The sequence below is a fragment of the Cetorhinus maximus genome, chromosome 2 (assembly GCF_964194155.1).
Source record: "Cetorhinus maximus chromosome 2, sCetMax3.hap1.1, whole genome shotgun sequence".
In the NCBI taxonomy this organism is placed as follows: domain Eukaryota; kingdom Metazoa; phylum Chordata; class Chondrichthyes; order Lamniformes; family Cetorhinidae; genus Cetorhinus; species Cetorhinus maximus.
In genome coordinates, this window is record NC_135880.1 from 194,926,341 (window position 1) to 194,943,722 (window position 17,382).

Genomic DNA, 17,382 nt, shown 5'->3' on the forward strand with positions numbered 1-17,382 from the left:
CACCGACCTGGATTATAGGTTTAAATTTCTGATGTGGGACATGAACCCATAATCTGCTGACACAGGAGAATGCATCGAGTTGATGGCATGTGGAGCAAAGATTAGTTTACGGCATAAGTCTTTGTTGTTGATCAAGCCCTAACGTTCTGAGTGTTGTACATTGGAAGCAGTGCAGGGTGCTACATAATATAGGAAACTCTGCAGTGGAAGCAGTGCCTTTTGCTAAGTGTTTGTTCCTTGTTCTGCAGGTCTCATGGCTCACAAGTTGACAGTCCACGATTACCAGCTGCTGCTGAACAAAGGCTGGGTCAGGTGAGTGAGTGTTGGTGGCACTGACGAGAAACTGAGGACGTTTACATTCTACAGGTCCGTAGGGAACCTGACGCAGAGCAAGTTAAATTTAGTCGAGGCTTGACGTTTGGGAGACTTGTAGGGATCTGTTTCCTTAAACAACTTCAGCCTTCATTCCTTCCAATAACCCCACATGCTGCCCGAATGCCTTAATGGGAAAAGCACTGCCCGGTGCAGTACTGAGCAATAGATGGAATGCAAGCCCCATATTTAATACTCAATATATGCTGAGTTAGCTCATCTTGGTTGGAATGCTGCAGTTAATGTTAGCGGTCTTGGTGGAGGGCACAAAAGACTGGCAGCTTCCACTCTTGATTGCTATCTGTGATAACTCATAATCTAATACTCTCCCAACCTGTAGTTAGATTTTCTGCCTCTTGACTGTGAGTGGGTGGAGCAATCTAGCCCAGTATCTACCTTAAGACAAAGAGTCTGAGTGCCAGTGCAAGGTGATAGTGTCTGACACTTGTCGAAAGCAAGGCACCCTTGGAGAACCTGCAATCCTGATAAACAGGTTAAATTATGAGGATAAAGACTTGACTTGTACTCCCATGAGTATAGAAAATTAAGAAATGATTTAATTATGGTGATTAAAGAATTTGATAGGCTAGACAGTTTCTATTACCCCTCACGGGGAAACCCAGAAAAATGGGAAAGAACCTTAACATTATAACCAAGTCTTTCAGTGGTGATGTCATGAAACACTTCTTCACATAAAGGGTAGTGGAATCTGGAACTCTTTATCCCATTAAAAGCTGTTATGGCTAGATGCTAATTGAAAATTTCAAAACAAAGACTTCTATTAGAGAAGGATATTAAGGGATATGGAATCAAGGCAGGTAAATGGACAGGTGAACCATGATCTAATTGAATGGCAAAACAGGCTTGAGGGGCTGAATGGCCTCCCCTCGCCCACTCCCATGTTCCGGATTTCAGAGCTGGTTATTCACTTTGCCTGAACAAAAACAAAAATACCTGGAAAACCTCAGCAGGTCTGACAGCATCTGCGGAGAGGAAGACAGCCAACGTTTCTAGTCCGTATGACCCTTCACCAGGAGCCTGCCTTGTTGATCAGGAAGAAAGTGGGATGCACTGTCGGAAGCCAATCAAAAGTGCTTAACTCTGTAACAGAAGGATTTTCCCCTTCAAATATCACACAGTTGCCATAGGATTATTGAAATGGAGTGACTAACCACAGACTCCCAGACACCAACTTAAAATATTTTTAGAAATCAAATGAATTTAGGCAAAAAAAATGTCGTGTAGGAGAGAATCATACGCTCTTCCTGCCCAAGTTTCCCAGAATCTTTGATGTAGAGAAACTAAACTATGTATTTTGTGGTGTGCAAATCCCACAGTTCTAGAACCTTCACAGAGGAAAACAGTAAAGTGTACAGAATCAGACTTCAGAAATATGGCTATTTCCACTACTAGGGGTCAATCTTGTGAGACTCAAGTTCCAGTATAAAGCCTGAACAGGAACATGAGTTGGGGCTAGATAGGGCTTTAACTCTGGGTCTGACTAGTGCTCCCTCTAATGAAACTCTGGCCATGGATGGATCTCTCAAAGTGACCTCTCTAACACCCTGTTCGAATTGCAGGAAGACCTGAACACTTTCAACAAGCAGTTTGGATTATGGTTTCTGTCCGATTCTCTGCAGTCAGCCAAGCATCGTCTAGCGTTTCATATGCTGCTTCTCCTCCTTCCCTTCCACTTCTCTGCTGTTATCTTTCTCTTTCTATCTGTATCTTTCCAGATATATATCTGCTTGTCCCTCTCCACTAGCTCTCTTTTCTTTTGTCTCTTATTGCCTTCCCTATGGGTAGAAGTTGAACATTTAGAATCAGTCGCTGCGATGGGTTGGGGAGATGCTGGCAGCAGGTCGGAGCTGCTGGAGCTGGCTTTTTAGTCCAGTCACAGCGTTAGCCTCCCGCTTTCATGTTTCCCAGCCAATCGGAATGGGCGGGTGTGATGACAGTTAGACTGGACCCCGGCAATGGTCAGAATGCACCCATTAGAGAAATGTCAGGAGAGGAAGAGGAGGAGCTTCCATCCCCAGTTCTTGGAGGCTTTCTTGGAGGTCAGGCCGCAGGCTGTAAGCTCCCACATTGAAACCACTCCCAGCAGACAGGACGAAGAGGCCAGCTTCTGAAACCAAGCACGTGTGGCTGGAAGAGGTTCAGGTCAGCAGCAGGAGTGTGGTATCTCGCGCTTGGATACAGCGCTGAATGACTACATCAGGGCAGGATAGGTGAGTGGAGTCCCGCATCCTAATGTCAAACCCTCACCCCCCTCCCCCACTCTGAGCTCCCTGGGAGTGGTTTACTCTTATCACTGCTCTTGTGCTCATGTGGCTTCAGTTCTTTCCTGTTCATCAATTGTAGGGTTTCACATAGGCACCATCGCCCACATCCTTAGAGTAGCCCTTGAATCCAAAGAGCTATCTACTGACTCTGCTTGTAGGCGTGAAGACCTGTGGAAGATTTGACTGGTGCTCAATGAAGGAATCTTGGCAACTTCCAAGACATGGAAGACCTGCATGAATACCTTTCAGCTGAATATTGGAATGAAATCTCTTCAAATTGATAGATATTCCAGGCTGATCTAAGAGTGACTTGATTGCCACATGGGTGCAGTTTATGACTCCACACTCTCTCTGTCTGTGTGTGTGTGTCTCTCTCTCTCTCTCTCTCCCTCTCTCTCTCTGCACCCTCTCTTTCCCCTCCCCCAACCTGTAGTCACAATCACCCACAAGGGTAAAAAGCAAGAGCCAATGAGTGTGAAAAATCCCTCTGGAAAATTTCTCTCCAACCACCTCAGGTGGTCAGAAACAATCCAGATCACATTGACCATGCACGGACTCCTTAGGCTTCAAACTTGGACATTGTCTCTTCATTGTTTATGTCCTTTCCCCATGCTGGTCCCATCAGGAAACATGGGCCAACCTCTACAAGTATACCATTGACATTCAATTCCACCTCTTTATCTCCTTTTATCAGCCTTGAGGCTGCTGCTATTTTCTCCAACTGTTTGTCAGACATTGAGCCAAAATATCCTCCAGCTAAATGCCAACAAAACCACAGACATCCTCCAATTATCACCAAAATCTCCAGCCCCAAATCCATCAGTATCCAGCCTGGCTTGCCAGTAGCCAGTACCTCCTCTGGCTAAGCCTAGTGGCGACATAAGCTTGACGTCTTTGTCAACTCCAACTTACCATGACTGCCGTCTTTCACCTTGGAAACATCAACAGCAATTCCACACCACCCACCTGCCCTCTCACCCGAGTGCAATCCAAGACGTTTCCGCTCAAAACTTAATTTCTCCAAAGATCTCCTTACTACTCCCTCTGACCTGCTTCACTCGCTAAAACCTACAGATCATCCAGAATAACTGCATCTGACAAACTGCTCATATAGAGAACTGGTGTAAACACAATGGGCTGAATAGACTCTTCCTATGCTCTAACTTTTCTGTGTGTAGCAATTGTGGTTTTATTTAGTGTGCAATGTACCTTTTAAGAATCATACTTGTTGAGGAAGATCACATGATCTGCAGTAACCAATAGGAGAGTAGCACGGGCTACCTCATCAGGCAGTGCAGAGATGGAGTTGAAGTTGAAAGTGCACGTTTAGTTGCTGCTGAGTATGTTGTAAATAAACTTAATGTTTCAACCCAAGAAGTGTCTGCAGATCAACTCAGCCACCACTCACAACAAACTGACGATGAGGATCCATGGGATCCAACACTGTGATTCTGAGAACTTCACCTTGAACTCCTCCCCCAGTTGCAGGTTCTGCATGGACCCTCCACTACCACTCAGTCCTTGTTCTCTGTGCTCACTGCTCTATCATCAGTGGTTGTTACTTTAACCAACTGTGTTCCCATTCTCTGGAACTCCTCATTTTCCCCTTTGTCTTGCTATCTCCCTTCAAAAATCTTTGACCTTGTTCTCATCTCCCATTTTTCCTCTATTCTTCCTCTTGCTCAGTGTCCAGTCATTGCCCATCAACTTATGAGATGATGAGATATTTCTCAGTATTTGTGGAATGTAAATTTTTGCTGTGAGCACTGGTGGTTTCTGGGAGTTCCACTAAATAACACCTCAGTCGTTACATTCTTTGGGTGCAACCTGTTACATAAGGGTGGCATAGTGGTAACTAATCCAGAGACCCAGGCAAATACTTTAATTCAGTAACTACCTCAAAACTAATGTTGATTGTTGTAAATTCACTAATGCCCTATAGGGAAGTAAAGCTGCTGTCTTTACAGTTTGCCTACATTTAACTCCAGACCCACAGCAATATGTTTGTCTCTTAACTGCCCTCTGAAATGGTCTAACAAGCCACTCAGTCTGAGGGCAATTAGGGATGGGCAACAAATGCTGGCTTTGCCAGCAACACCCACATCCCATGTAGAATAAAGGAAAAAAAACATTCTTTGTGCCCATTAGTATGAGAGCACTGAGGGAGCTTTACTGAGTGGATGCTTATGGATGTCCCTTGTTCTTGAGAAAGTGTCACTGTCACTACTTAAGGGCAATTGAGGATGGGCAATAAAAATGCTGGTCTAGAAAGAATAAACAAAAAGTGATCATAGAATGTAATGTTGTACGAGCGCTGTGTGACTGCCTGGCGGATTATCATTGTGCCAGCTTTGGCAATTATCCTGTTTGGCTGTTGCTTTAGCTACTGCAGATCCTTTGGGCAGGGTTTCCATGGGCGGTGTTGTCACCATGCCAACCATTTCCTGTCAATAACCTTGGAGTGGGGATTAACTGCCAGAGAATTCCTCAGCCCTGGGGAGCATGTGATTTTCTCAAACTGGGTTTTATGCCGTTCTGACCCAATCTGCGTTGCATGGGTCTGGGGATGAGAGTGGCGTCCCCTTGCCTCAGAGATCTAGCTCGTGGGAAATACAAGTGCTGGCACATATAAATGCTTTTCATTACTTTGAGGACAATAGGTTGAGTTAGTGGCAGCACCTTCCATTCAGGCGGAGACTCTGAGCTCCTACTACACACTGTGGAAGGCCTTAAAGTTACACTTGGAATGGTTGGAAAACCACTAGGATGTGATGCTCTCAGTTATGCTGGGGGTCATGCCTACCATGCTCGTATGTGCTGACCCCACCATTGTTTATGGGGTCAATGGGGAGAGCACCTTGTTGGCACGGAACAAGCTGGTACAAGTACCACCGCAGGCACATCTGGTACACCCACTTGCCCCACTGTACTGCATGCTGATGTGATGAAGGTAGGCCATTTAGGACTGAGATGAGGAAAAACTTCTTCACTCAGAGGGTGGCGAACCTGTGGAATTTTCTCCTGCCAGAAAGCTGTAGAGGCCAAGTGACTGAATGTATTTAAGAAGGAAATAGATTTCTGGGCTCTAAATGCACCAAGAGGTATGGGCAGAGAGCGGGAGTAAGGTGTTGAGATAGAGGATGAGCCGTGGTCATATTGAATGACGGACCAGGCTCGAAGGGCTGAATGATCTGCTCCTGCTCCTATTTTCTATGTTTCTATAAATTGTCCAGGCCTCCTCCCATCCACACCTCCTCACCCCCCCTTCCATTTCCCTATTCATATACTGTGGAAGGGAACTAAGATGGTTTCAATTTATAAAGAATAAGTAATGCTCTGTCTTCAGGGGTACTGTACTGTGATCAGTCGGGCCTACTTTTGCCCATCTATAGGTTGGTACACCTCAACTCATTCAGACTACTGGGCTGTACTGATTAACCAGCTCACGACTGGGCCTGTGGAGAGGAAACTCCCAGCATTGGGAATCGCTGCCCTGAACTGAACCTCCATGATATCTGCTTCCTAAGGTGTGAGACAAGGTTCATTCCCTTAGCAAGTTGGCAGCTGCCAGACCTGAGAGAGCCTGACATTTCGAAGAAGAGTCACATTGGACTTGAAGTGTTAACTCTGTTTCTCCACTGAGGCTGCCAGACCGGCTGAGTTGTTTTTATCTCCGATCTCCAGCATCTGCAGTATTTTGCATTTATTATCTGAGATAACCTGGTCTCTGCGCTGGTGGGAACTTCTGCTGCTCTCCGGTCAGAGCTCCAGTTTAAGGCAGTTTGGCTGCACAGCTCCCACACTGAGTATAGCAAGTTTACCTGGTCAGTAGTTGGGTCGCACGCAGCTGGAATGATCGCCTGCCCGTGCATTAATGGATCTGCTGAGCAGTCAGTGGAGCTGCTTCATTTGGCCTCATGGCCTTGTGCTGGGTAGAGGGGAAACTCAGCTACCCACCCTTGTGTATTTGTGTGTGAGAAAGAGAGTGCAGGAAAGGTGTGTATGAGGAGTTGTTGTGTTAGTGTATGTGGATTGGGGGAGGTGGTTTTAGTGAGTGCGTGACCTTCTGCTGTTTGACAGACTTCAGTATTGCTTGAGATGAAATGCGTTGTTATTAAGGGCACCCAATCTTTTGGGGGTTGGGATTCATTCTATCTTTTGCAATCAAGGTGACGCGGGGCTGGAAATTCCCACCTGAAGTCAACGGACCTACGGCTGGTCCGTCAAATTTTTCTTCCCGCCCATAACGGTTCCCACCACAGGCGGGACTGGAAAATCCCACTGAGTCTGCAATGGCACTATAGATTTAGACTTTCTGATAACTTTTAAAGCACAGACCGCTGCTCACACAGTAGAAACCCTACAACACTCAGGTTAAAAAGGAAAATGGTTCTGACTACAAACTCAAAACTGCAAAGTTTTCCATCCAGACTGATGCATGTGATTGATTTTACGCATCATTTTCATTCCAGAGCCTCAGAAACTCTGAGGTGCTCTGAGTTCTTGCGAAGGGCTGGATTTTCCCGCTGGCTTTGGAAACCCAATGTTCGGACCAAATAGGGGTCCTGAGCCTGTACTTGATAAGAGCCAGAATGGGGGAGCTAATTTTCTGGAGCTGGCCTCCAATTAAGTATAGTGAGTGGACCCCCAATGTTACCACCCCATTAGAAGGAAAGGTGGGCTCTGCTGAGGCAGGTCAGGGATCGAGAGGGCGTCTCAACATGGAGGAACCATGTAGAGGTAAATATTCATAGGAGCCATGAAGGCAGGCCCCTCAGATCGAAGGAGAAACCCCTCTGGATGGCTTTTGGGGCCAGGATGGTGGGGGGAACTTCCTTTCCTGTCCTTGGCCCTCTCTTTGGAGTATGGAGCCTCAGGCTCTGATGCACCACCCCACACCCCCCAGATTACTACAAGGTGGCCGCTTCCGTGAAGCTGGTGGTCTCTGCACACGGCAAGGGCCTCTCTGCCATAGGACCAATCTGCTGAGTGCTCTAAATGGCCCCTAATTGGGCCTTAAATATGTTAAGCTGTTGGCCACTTCTTCAGTGGACAGGCAATCCAGATGCCTGCCAGCTGCTGTAAAATTTCCCCAGAGAACTTTCCCCCTCCCCCACCCCCCCCGCCAGCCCGATTGTCTCGTTCCATAGCTACACTGAGCATTAGTTAATGATAGCAGCAGGGTGTGGCATTGTGTTGGATCAATGTGCTCAGGGAGCACTCTGACTCACGGGACAGTTACAAACTAGAATCTGTTGCAAGGGTTCAGGTGCTTTCTTTTTATTTCCCTGGGAGCGAGTAGAGTTGGATAGTATCATGGTTTTATGTTAATGGACGAATAGTCCAGAGAATAAGTGTTCAGATCCAAGTATGGCAGTTTGAGAATTGGAATTCGGTTAAAATTTTTAAAAAGCTGTAACAGCAAAAGTGGCTATTAAGCTGTAAGATTGTTGTTTAAAAACTTGACTTGTTCACTAACGTTCGTTAGGGTTGAAAATCTATTGTTTTTACCTGATCTGGACTATGTGTAACCTTTATTGATAATTAGGGATGGACAATAAATGCTGGCCTAGTTAGCGACACCCACATCCCATGAATGAATTTTTTAAAAGGAGCATGGTTAACTCCTAACTTCCCCAGCAAGATGCTCAGTTGTCGTAAACCCAGTCAACCGTAACCTTCTCCAAGCAACTAGTGGTAGGCATTAAAAACCTGCATTCTTTGAATGAATATTAAAAAATAAAGTTCCATGTCGGAACCAGGAGTTCGGTTTATACATGGGTGCCTAGGAATAGCTAGATAACCTGTGCATGCCCAGTGTAATATTTATATGACATTAACTGCAATTGTTTTTATATTGTCTAGGAGTGGGAAGTATCTGTACAAAGCTGCTATGCCTGTTACATGTTGCCCCACCTACTCAATGAGGTAAGTGCAGCTTTTAAGTATCTTGTGAAATTGTACTGTCGATGAGTTTACAAACTTCAGCAATCTATTTTTCCTGTGGGTGGGAATTTACGACCCCATCAATTTACGACCCCATGTCAGCGCTAAAGATCGAAACGGTTATTTCACCTAGTGAGTTGATCAAAACTCTCAGCTCAGGCAGAGTGTATTAGATCCAACAAAAAGATCCTTCTACACTGTCAAACACTCCCAACTACAGGTCCGCGCACCACCACCACCCTCCCGATTTAAATCATATTCTAACACTGCATTTTTGTTTTAGTGTGATGTGTAAGCCAGGGAAGTTCTCCTAATAGCATGCCTCCATTTTCATTTTGGCACAGTCACTGGGCATGTTCAGTATTTTAAAAACAAACCACAGCAAGCGTTAGATACAGAGTAAAGCCCCCTCTACACTGTCCCATCAAGCAAGCCCTGGACAGGTACAACATAGGTTAGATACAGAGTAGAGCTCCCTCCACACATCCCATCAAACACTCCTAGGACTAGTACAGCATGGGTGGTACAGAGTAAAGCTCCCTCTACACTGTCTCATCAAACACTCCCTGAGCAGGTGCAGAGTAAAGCTCCTCTGAGTATAATTTATAAAATTGTTTTGAGAGAAAGACTTATCCTATAATTTCCTTTGATCTCTGCTTTTCTTCTCATTTTAACTTGTGCAAGTTAAAGTTCTTTCCCCTCATTATCAGCTAATAAGAATATTACTAGAAAGAAGTTTCAACTTTAAATGGATTTCTTCATTTAAACCCCTGAAAGACAAATAGGCGATGCTTTCCCTGCCCTTCTTTCCACAGCGTTTAAGTCCCCATTTGTCATGGGCAAGGACATTGTCCATTGATGCTGCATATGTCTTCTTTGTTCTGAATGAGTCCATCCTGTAATGTAAACAGCAGATATGGCAGCAAGGGAATTGTGTTTTATTATGAAACTGTCTTGTTTTTCCATTATATAGGTAGGGTGTGAGTATAACAAACATTTGAATGTTGTGCTGCTGATATTGATGCTTCCAGCATTCGCTCCATCCAGCTGCCCTAGGTTGCAATCTTTCATGTAGATCTGCCATCATGATCACTTCTCATAATCCTCTTCTGTAATCTGTTGGCAGATACTGACTTCTTTAAAAGCATAACCGCACACTGGGGTAGGGGGCAAGTTGTGGGGGGGTGGGGGGAGCGGGGGTTTAGGTGAGTTTAACAGCAAATGCAGATAGGTAATTAGGACTTGAGAGATTGGAGGAAAGGATTCAACAGATTCATAGTCATGATTCAATCAGCAGCGCATCAGGAGTGGAGAATATGGCTGCAGACTGAGGATCAGGATTTTTAAGGGGCAGTGCTCTGTTCCAGTAACACAGCAATAAGTTAACCTCAGGAGAGCACCTTCACAACTCAGTTCCTTTTTGACACCTTTCTGAGCCTGAATTGATTTGGGTAATCTGACTGAATCCATTAGACGGATCAATGGGTCAGATAGACACTCTGTGGACCCCCGTGTGCATGTTAAGATTTAGCAGCTTTGTGTTCAGTCCACATTACACTACAGTTTACTTGACACAACTTGACATTTTATACTGAATGATCGTTACAATTACTGTTATCAACCTACAGGGTGCCATTACTTCTGTTCACTTACCATTTACTGGTTAATAGAGCTGTTTGTCAGGTTATAGTCTAAGCCATATGAAATATTGGAGAGGGGGGGAGGCAGGGAAAGCATCGCTTATTTGTCTTTCAGGGACTTAAATTACGAGATCCATTTAAAGTTTGAAACCTCTATCTACCTAGCTCAGTTGGCTAGATTGCTAGAGTGTGATGCAGTATGATGCCAACAATGCAGGTTCGAGGTGCTTACCAGTTGTGATAATTCATGGAGACCTGCCTCCTCACCTTGGCCCATGGTTATGAGTTATATTGGGCTTTATAATCAATTGTGTCTCTCTAATGGTGAGTGATGCCTATGGTCCTTTGTGGACTATGACTAATTACCTTACCTATTCCCCTGGCTTCCAAGTTGAGGACTATCAGTCAAGGGCATGTGACACAATCATTAGCCAAAATATAGTGAAGAGGGTACTCTGTTTAAATCCTGGACTTGCTCCACTTTCCTAGATATTGGGCGCGTAAATGGAGTAAGGACTTGATTCTGGACTGGTCCGCAATGCTGGACATGACAACAATTTAAAAAAGGCTCAAACAACTAAAACATCTGCACCCTGATGAGACAAGAAAAGGCTGAACAGGCTGGGGCTCTTTTTCCTGCAAAAGAAAAGACCCAGGACACCCTCAGAGAAGGCGTTTCTACTTGTAGAAGAATCCAAAATTAGGGGGCATAAATATAAGATGGACTCTAATAAGGAATTCAGGAGGAATTTCCCTACTCAAGAGTGAGGAGAATGTGGAACTAGCTATGACATGGAATGGATAAGTTTAATAGTAGGGATGTGTTTGAGGAAGTTAGTGGAGTGCATGAGGGCGAAAGGAATCCAAGGCTAGGGAGACATGAAGTAAGGTAGGAGGAGAGTGTTCTGGAGCATATGGACCAGTTGGGCTGAATGGTCAGTTTGTGTTGTAAATTCGATGTGATTAATTCTATATACCTCCAGGAGCCCCGAGCGAAGTCTCAGTCCCTCATGCCATGAACCTTTTGTGCTGCTTTTTCAGGTGCCACGTCTTGGACTTCCGGATATCCAGGTCACAGCGCCGAGTTCTAAAGAAAATGAGGAAACATTTAACGCGTACTGATGCTTTAGTGAAGGAAACTGCCGGTAAGTATGACAGCACTGATTGTACCTTCAGGTGTAGCTGAGAAACAATGCATAACCTGCAGGGAAGAAAGGTCAGTATAAAGAAAGCTTAAACAGATAGCAAAGGATTTCTGATTGCAATTTCAACCAATCTAACCATCCTGGTTATTTCCATAACTGGGGCAAGTGATGATCGCCTCATTAACCAGCACCTTCACTGCTTCCAGTGGCCTGACTTTAATGGCTATGGCAATAGTCCGATCCACCGACTGGAGAACTAGTGGCAACTGGTTATTTCCGGGAGTCCTGATGGGTTTGAATCCCAATCAGGCCCTTACCTGCCTGCTTCTGGGCTCCCGGGACTAATAGGGATCCCTCCTCCAGGGAGCCAGAGAGGCAGCTCATCAATCCCAGCAGCACCATTGGGAGCAGTGGCCACTGCTGGGACTACAGGGGGCCCCAGAAACTGAGACGGGGGCCCCAGAAGGGAGATAAGTGGGATAGGCATTGCTGGGGCCAGTCAGGCAGGCCCTGGCGATGGGGGGGACGTGAGGGTCAGTGTGAAGGGCAGGGGGATTGTGGTCTTCCTATAAGGATGCTCCTTGCTGCCAGTGAGGCATTCTGGGCACCTTGTACCCTATAGAAGGCACTCATGAGTCCATAGGCATACCTGGTGGCATGCCCATGCGGAGTGGTCCCCCCACATGCTGTCGCTGGTATTCTTACCAACAGCACATGAGGCCCTTAGGTGGATCTTAATTGGCTGCTCAAGGGTTTCAATTGGGAAGGGCAGGAAGGCCAACCTCACCTTTCCCTGCACCTGACTTAATCCAGGGTCGGGGTGGGGGGTAGTTAGGAAGACAACAGACTCTCTACTCCACACCTTCCCACCCAATTAAACAGCCCCCATCGCCTCCCAAAATGCTCCTAGGGAAAGAGGGTGGGGGGCATTAAATTCTGTCCAGGACGTTCCTGACACATTGTTGTCTGGATGCAGCAAATTGTCTCAATCTTGGCTCAATGTTATCTCACTCAATTCTCTAAATCTCAATCAGTAAATCATAGCGTTCAAGCACCCCTTGACTTTAACACAGAACCTAGGCATGCATTCAGCACAGCACCGAGAGCTGCATTGTCAGATGTGCTGATTTCCGGATGAGATGCAAAACTGAGACCACAGCTGCCTTTTCAAGTGAGGTTGAGCATCGCATGCTGCTATTCAGAGAAGAACAGGAAGTTCTTTTGGTGCTTTGAACTTCAACTAACAACACTAATCATTTATCATTTACTGTTCCTTGCCACAGCTATATATAATTACAAGTTTGTTTGTTCCTGCTCAGTAAGGTTTTGTTTTTCATTCGTTCAGGAATGTGGGCTTCACTGGCTGGGCCCAGCATTTATTGTCCATCCCTTATTGCCCTTGAGAAGGTGGTGGTGAGCTTCCTTCTTGAACCCCTGCAGTCCATGTGGTGTAGGTACAGCCACAGTGCTGTTAGGGAGGGAGTTCGAGGATTTTGACCCAGCGACAGTGAACGAACGGTGATATATTTCCAAGTCAGGATGGTGAGTGACTTGGAAGGGAACTTCCAGGTGGTGGTGTTCCCATGCATCTGCTGCTCTTGTCCTTCTAGATGGTAGTGGCCATGGGTTTGGAAGGTGCTGTCGAAGAAGCCTTGGTGAATTCCTGCAGTGCATCCTGCCTGCAGTGCATCCTGTAGATGACACACACTGCATCTATTGTGTGTCGGTGGTGGAGGAGTGAATGTTTGTGGATGTGGTGCCAATCAAGCGGCTGCTTTGACCTGGACAGTGTCAAGCTTCTTGAGTGTTGTGGGAGCTGCAGTCATCCAGGCAAGTCAGGAGTATTCCTTCGCACACCTGACTTGTGCCTTGTAGGTGGTGGACAGGCTTTGGGGAGTCAGGAGGTGAGTTACTCGTCGCAGGATTCCTAGCCTCTGACCTGCTCTTGTAGGCACAGTATTTGGCTAGTCCAGTTCAGTTTCTGGTCAATGGTAAGCCCCCAGGATGTTGATAGTGAGAGTTTCAGTAATGGTAATGCCTTGAACATCAAGGAGCAATGGTAGGATTCCCTCTTGTTGGAGATGGTCATTGCCTGGCACTTGTGTTACTTGCCGCTTGTCAGCCCAAGTCTGGATATTGTCCAGGTCTTGCTGCATTTGGACATGGACTGCTTCAGTGTCTGAGGAGTCGTGAATGGTGCTGAACATTGTGCAATCATCAGTGAACATCCCCACTTCTGATCTTGTGATGGAAGGAAGGTCATTGAAGCAGCTGAGCATAGTTGGGCCAAGGACACTACCCTGAACAACTCCTGCAGTGATGTCCTGGAGCTGAGATGACTGACCTCCAACAACCACAATCATCTTCCTTTGTAGTAGGTGTGACTCCAACCAGTGGAGAGTTTTCTCCCTGATTCCCATTGACTCCAGTTTTGCTAGGGCTCCTTGATGCCACACTCTCAAATGCAGCCTTTATGTCAAAGGCAGTCACTCTCGCCTCACCTCGGGAGTTCAGCTCTTTTGTCCATGTTTCAGCCAAAGCTGTAATGAAGTTAGGAGCTAAATGGCCCTGGTGGAACCCAAACTGGGCGTCAGTGAGCAGGTTATTGCTAAGAATGTGCCACTGTTGATGACCCCTTCCTTTACTTTACTGATGATCGAGAGTAAACTGATTGGGTGGTAATTGGCTGGGTTGGATTTGTCCTGCTTTTTATGTACAGGACATACTTGGGCAATTTTCCATATAGCCGGTAGATGCCAGTGTTGTAGCTATACTGGAACAGCTTGGCTAGTGGTGCGGCAAGTTCTGGAGCCCAAGTCTTCAGTGCTATTGCTGGAATATTGTCAAGGCTCATAGCTTTTGCAGTTTCCAGTGCCTTCAGCCATTTCTTGATATCACATGGAGTGACTCGAACTGGCTAAAGACTGGCAGCTGTGATGCTGGGGACCTCCGGAGGAGTGTGGAAAACAAAGTAAGACTTGTATTTAGACAGTACTATTCACAACATCAGGACGTTCCAGAATGCTCTACATCCAATGAAGAACTTTTGAAGTGTAGTTGCTGTTGTAATATAGAAACATGACAACCAGTTTGTGCACAACATGTTCCCACAATCAGCAACGTGGTTACAACTGGATCATTTTTTTTTTGTAATGTTGGTTGAGGGTTAAAAATTTCCCAGGAAACTGGGGCGATCTCTACTGCTCTTCTTCAAATAGTGCTGTGGGTTCTTTTACGTGTAGCTAAAATGGCAAACAGCCCCCTGGTTTAATATCTCTTCTAGAAGATAGAACCAGTGACAGCGCAGTGCTACCTCAGCACCGTACTGGAGTGTCAGCCTAGAATTTGTGCTCAGGGATCGAGAGTGGAACTTGAACACACAACCTTCTGATTCAAAGTTGAGAGTGCAAGGCTGACACCTAAATAGTCTAGTAATTAGAGGTTGACTGGATTCCATTTAATCTAGTCCTGATACACAGAACAGGGCACCACCCTACTTCCCACACATGCAAGGTAATTTTGACTTTGTACAATAGTGTGCTGAGCATGATAGCAATTTGTTATTGTAGTTTCATCTTGGGATTTGTTGGCTTCTTACTCTAGAAGACATCTTGCTGGAGGCAATAGTCTTTTGTTCACATTTATTTGCATACTATTTACAAAGGTTAAATAAGACCAAGACATAGCTGGAGCTACTCTCTAGGATCCTTCCCAGTCATCTCCTCTCAGTGAGTGACATCATTGTGACATAGCTCCTTATGCACATGCTCAGTAGCTATTATTAGAGTTAACTCATTACTCTACAGGCAGCTGTTTTATTTATCTCTCCCAATTTTCATTTTTAAAATGAGCTGCTGATTTGCTATCACCATTTTACACTATCGCACAAAGTGATTGCCGTTGTGTTCAGGAGAATTTGATCACATCTCACAGGTTATGGCAATAAAGGAGATTTGCGGCTAATAATATTTGATAAAAGGGGCTGGGAGCATTCCACATGTATTCCATGCAATAGCCGATTGGTTCAGGTGAATCACCCGAGGCGATTTGACTGAATTGTGGAGAGTCAATTATAAAATCAAATAGGGACGAGAATTTTAGTGTTAAGTTTTCCCATTTTCCTCCCCTCTCCTGAAGGAGTTAACCTGTGCTGTGTTACAGTTCAATGGCTGCTCGCATGTTCATACTGGTGAACATTCCTCCTATCTAAGTGGTGAAATGGTCATTTTTACCTTCACCGCCAGGGCAGTAATCTGTCCAAGCAGATTGTCTGCTCATTTTTGAACCTGAGGTTCATCACATTGAAAATTACCCAGAGTATTGGAGGCCATTCAACAAAAGGAGGCACGACAGTTGAGACCAACCCTTATCCATCAAGGGTCAGTGCATGATGATTTAGGGGATGGTCCCCAGGTTAATTTTTTCCCTCCCTAACCCAAGGATTATAGAATCCCCACTGCCTCCCAACCTATCTCATCAGGAACCATGAGCCTTCACCTTCTCCCTGGCTCAACATCGCCATCCCCAATAGTGCATTTATCCCTTGATCTGTTAAAGAGACCCACATAGATTAACAGCAATGTTTGAATTTTTTTTTAAATAAAATCACAGAATCCTTACTTTTTTTCCTAAGAAGATACTTTAAATTTGAAATGTCATAAGTGGTTGTCCATTATTTCCGAAGGATTAAATGCTGTCAAAGTAGGGAGCAGAGGAAATATCAACTTTTTTATTAATTTAATTATATTAATGATATTAATCTTGATGTCAAAGGGACTAACAATGCTGTGTTTTGTAAAGCTGGCTGCCGACTTTGCTATCACTTGGTTCAACCTATCACTCAAAGTCAAAATGACCCCATTAAGTTTTCATTGTAAAAATTGCTAACTGTAATTTTGTTCTAGGAAGATTATCTAAATGATAAGGAAGAATTTCAAAGAAAAGATTGTTTAAAATATAAATATAACAGTAGAACTACATTGACAGAGATTTTAAAATTAGATTTTATATTTGCTATGAATATGATTTTTGTGTCTTTATTAATTTCTTTCCTATTATCACTGTAATCTGAGGTGCCGTTTCTTTGTGAAGGGGTTAGCCCAGAGGAGGGCACCAAGTGCCATAATGGGGAACAAGCCCCTGGAGCTGGACAGGGGAAGTTGACTGTTGGGCAGACATCATGGACATTCCCCGAGAGGTCAGAGGAAGCCTGGCCAGAGGGGAACAGAGCATCAGACCAGCGGAGCGTGAACAACAGCCAGACCTGGGCTGGTGAGCTTCTTTCAATCATTTGGAAAAATGAGGCAGCTTGGGGGATTGGGCCCTTTTCTGCCATTTAACTGACGACCATTAAGTTAGACAGCGTAAATCCTGTGGATGGAGGCAGAAGGTTGCAAAGAGACATTTGATGGATTTGGTGAGCGGGAAGACAGAGTTCAATGTGGGATAGTGCGAAGTCATCCACTTTGACGATACGAATGATAGGTCTGAGTTTTCTAGTGGCGAGAAGTTAGGAACCATAGATTAACAGAGAAATTTAGGGATCCAAATAAAGAAATCAGTTGTAGCTCGTGGATGGGGGGGAAAATCAAATTTTGTGGAATAGAAATAGTTGGAATTGTTACAGCTGCACAGAGCTCTGGTGAGACCCCTATCTAAAGTACTGTTTCCAGTCCTGGGCACCACACTTCAGAAAGGACATATTGGTTTTGTGGTGGGTGGAGTGCAAATGCACCAGAATGATACAGGGCTAAAAGGGTTGAATTATGAGAGGCTGCGTAGATTAGACTTGTATCCCCTTGAGTATAGAAAATTAAGGGATGATCTAATTGAGGTGTTTAAATTGATCAATAGGGATGATAGGGCAGATAGATGGAAGTATTTTCCAGGGTCACAACTTAAAATTGGAGCTAGCTCTCTCGGGTGCTGTTGGGAAGCAGTTCTTTGGACAAAGGATAGTGGAATCCTCAAACTCCCACAAGAAGCATTGCAGCT

At 45.1% G+C, this 17,382-nt stretch overlaps 1 protein-coding gene across 3 annotated transcripts in view; it reads left to right on the top strand.

Moving 5' to 3' along the window:
* LOC144668853 (arginyl-tRNA--protein transferase 1-like) overlaps positions 1–17,382 on the top strand; it is a 77,769-nt gene that overhangs the window by 30,114 nt on the left and 30,273 nt on the right. For all 3 annotated transcript variants that reach the window (XM_078531289.1, XM_078531283.1, XM_078531298.1), the window contains 4 exons: positions 249–312; positions 8,523–8,585; positions 11,285–11,388; positions 16,480–16,659. In XM_078531289.1, coding sequence (XP_078387415.1) covers positions 249–312; positions 8,523–8,585; positions 11,285–11,388; positions 16,480–16,659 — 411 coding nt within the window. The remainder of the gene's footprint in view (positions 1–248; positions 313–8,522; positions 8,586–11,284; positions 11,389–16,479; positions 16,660–17,382) is intronic.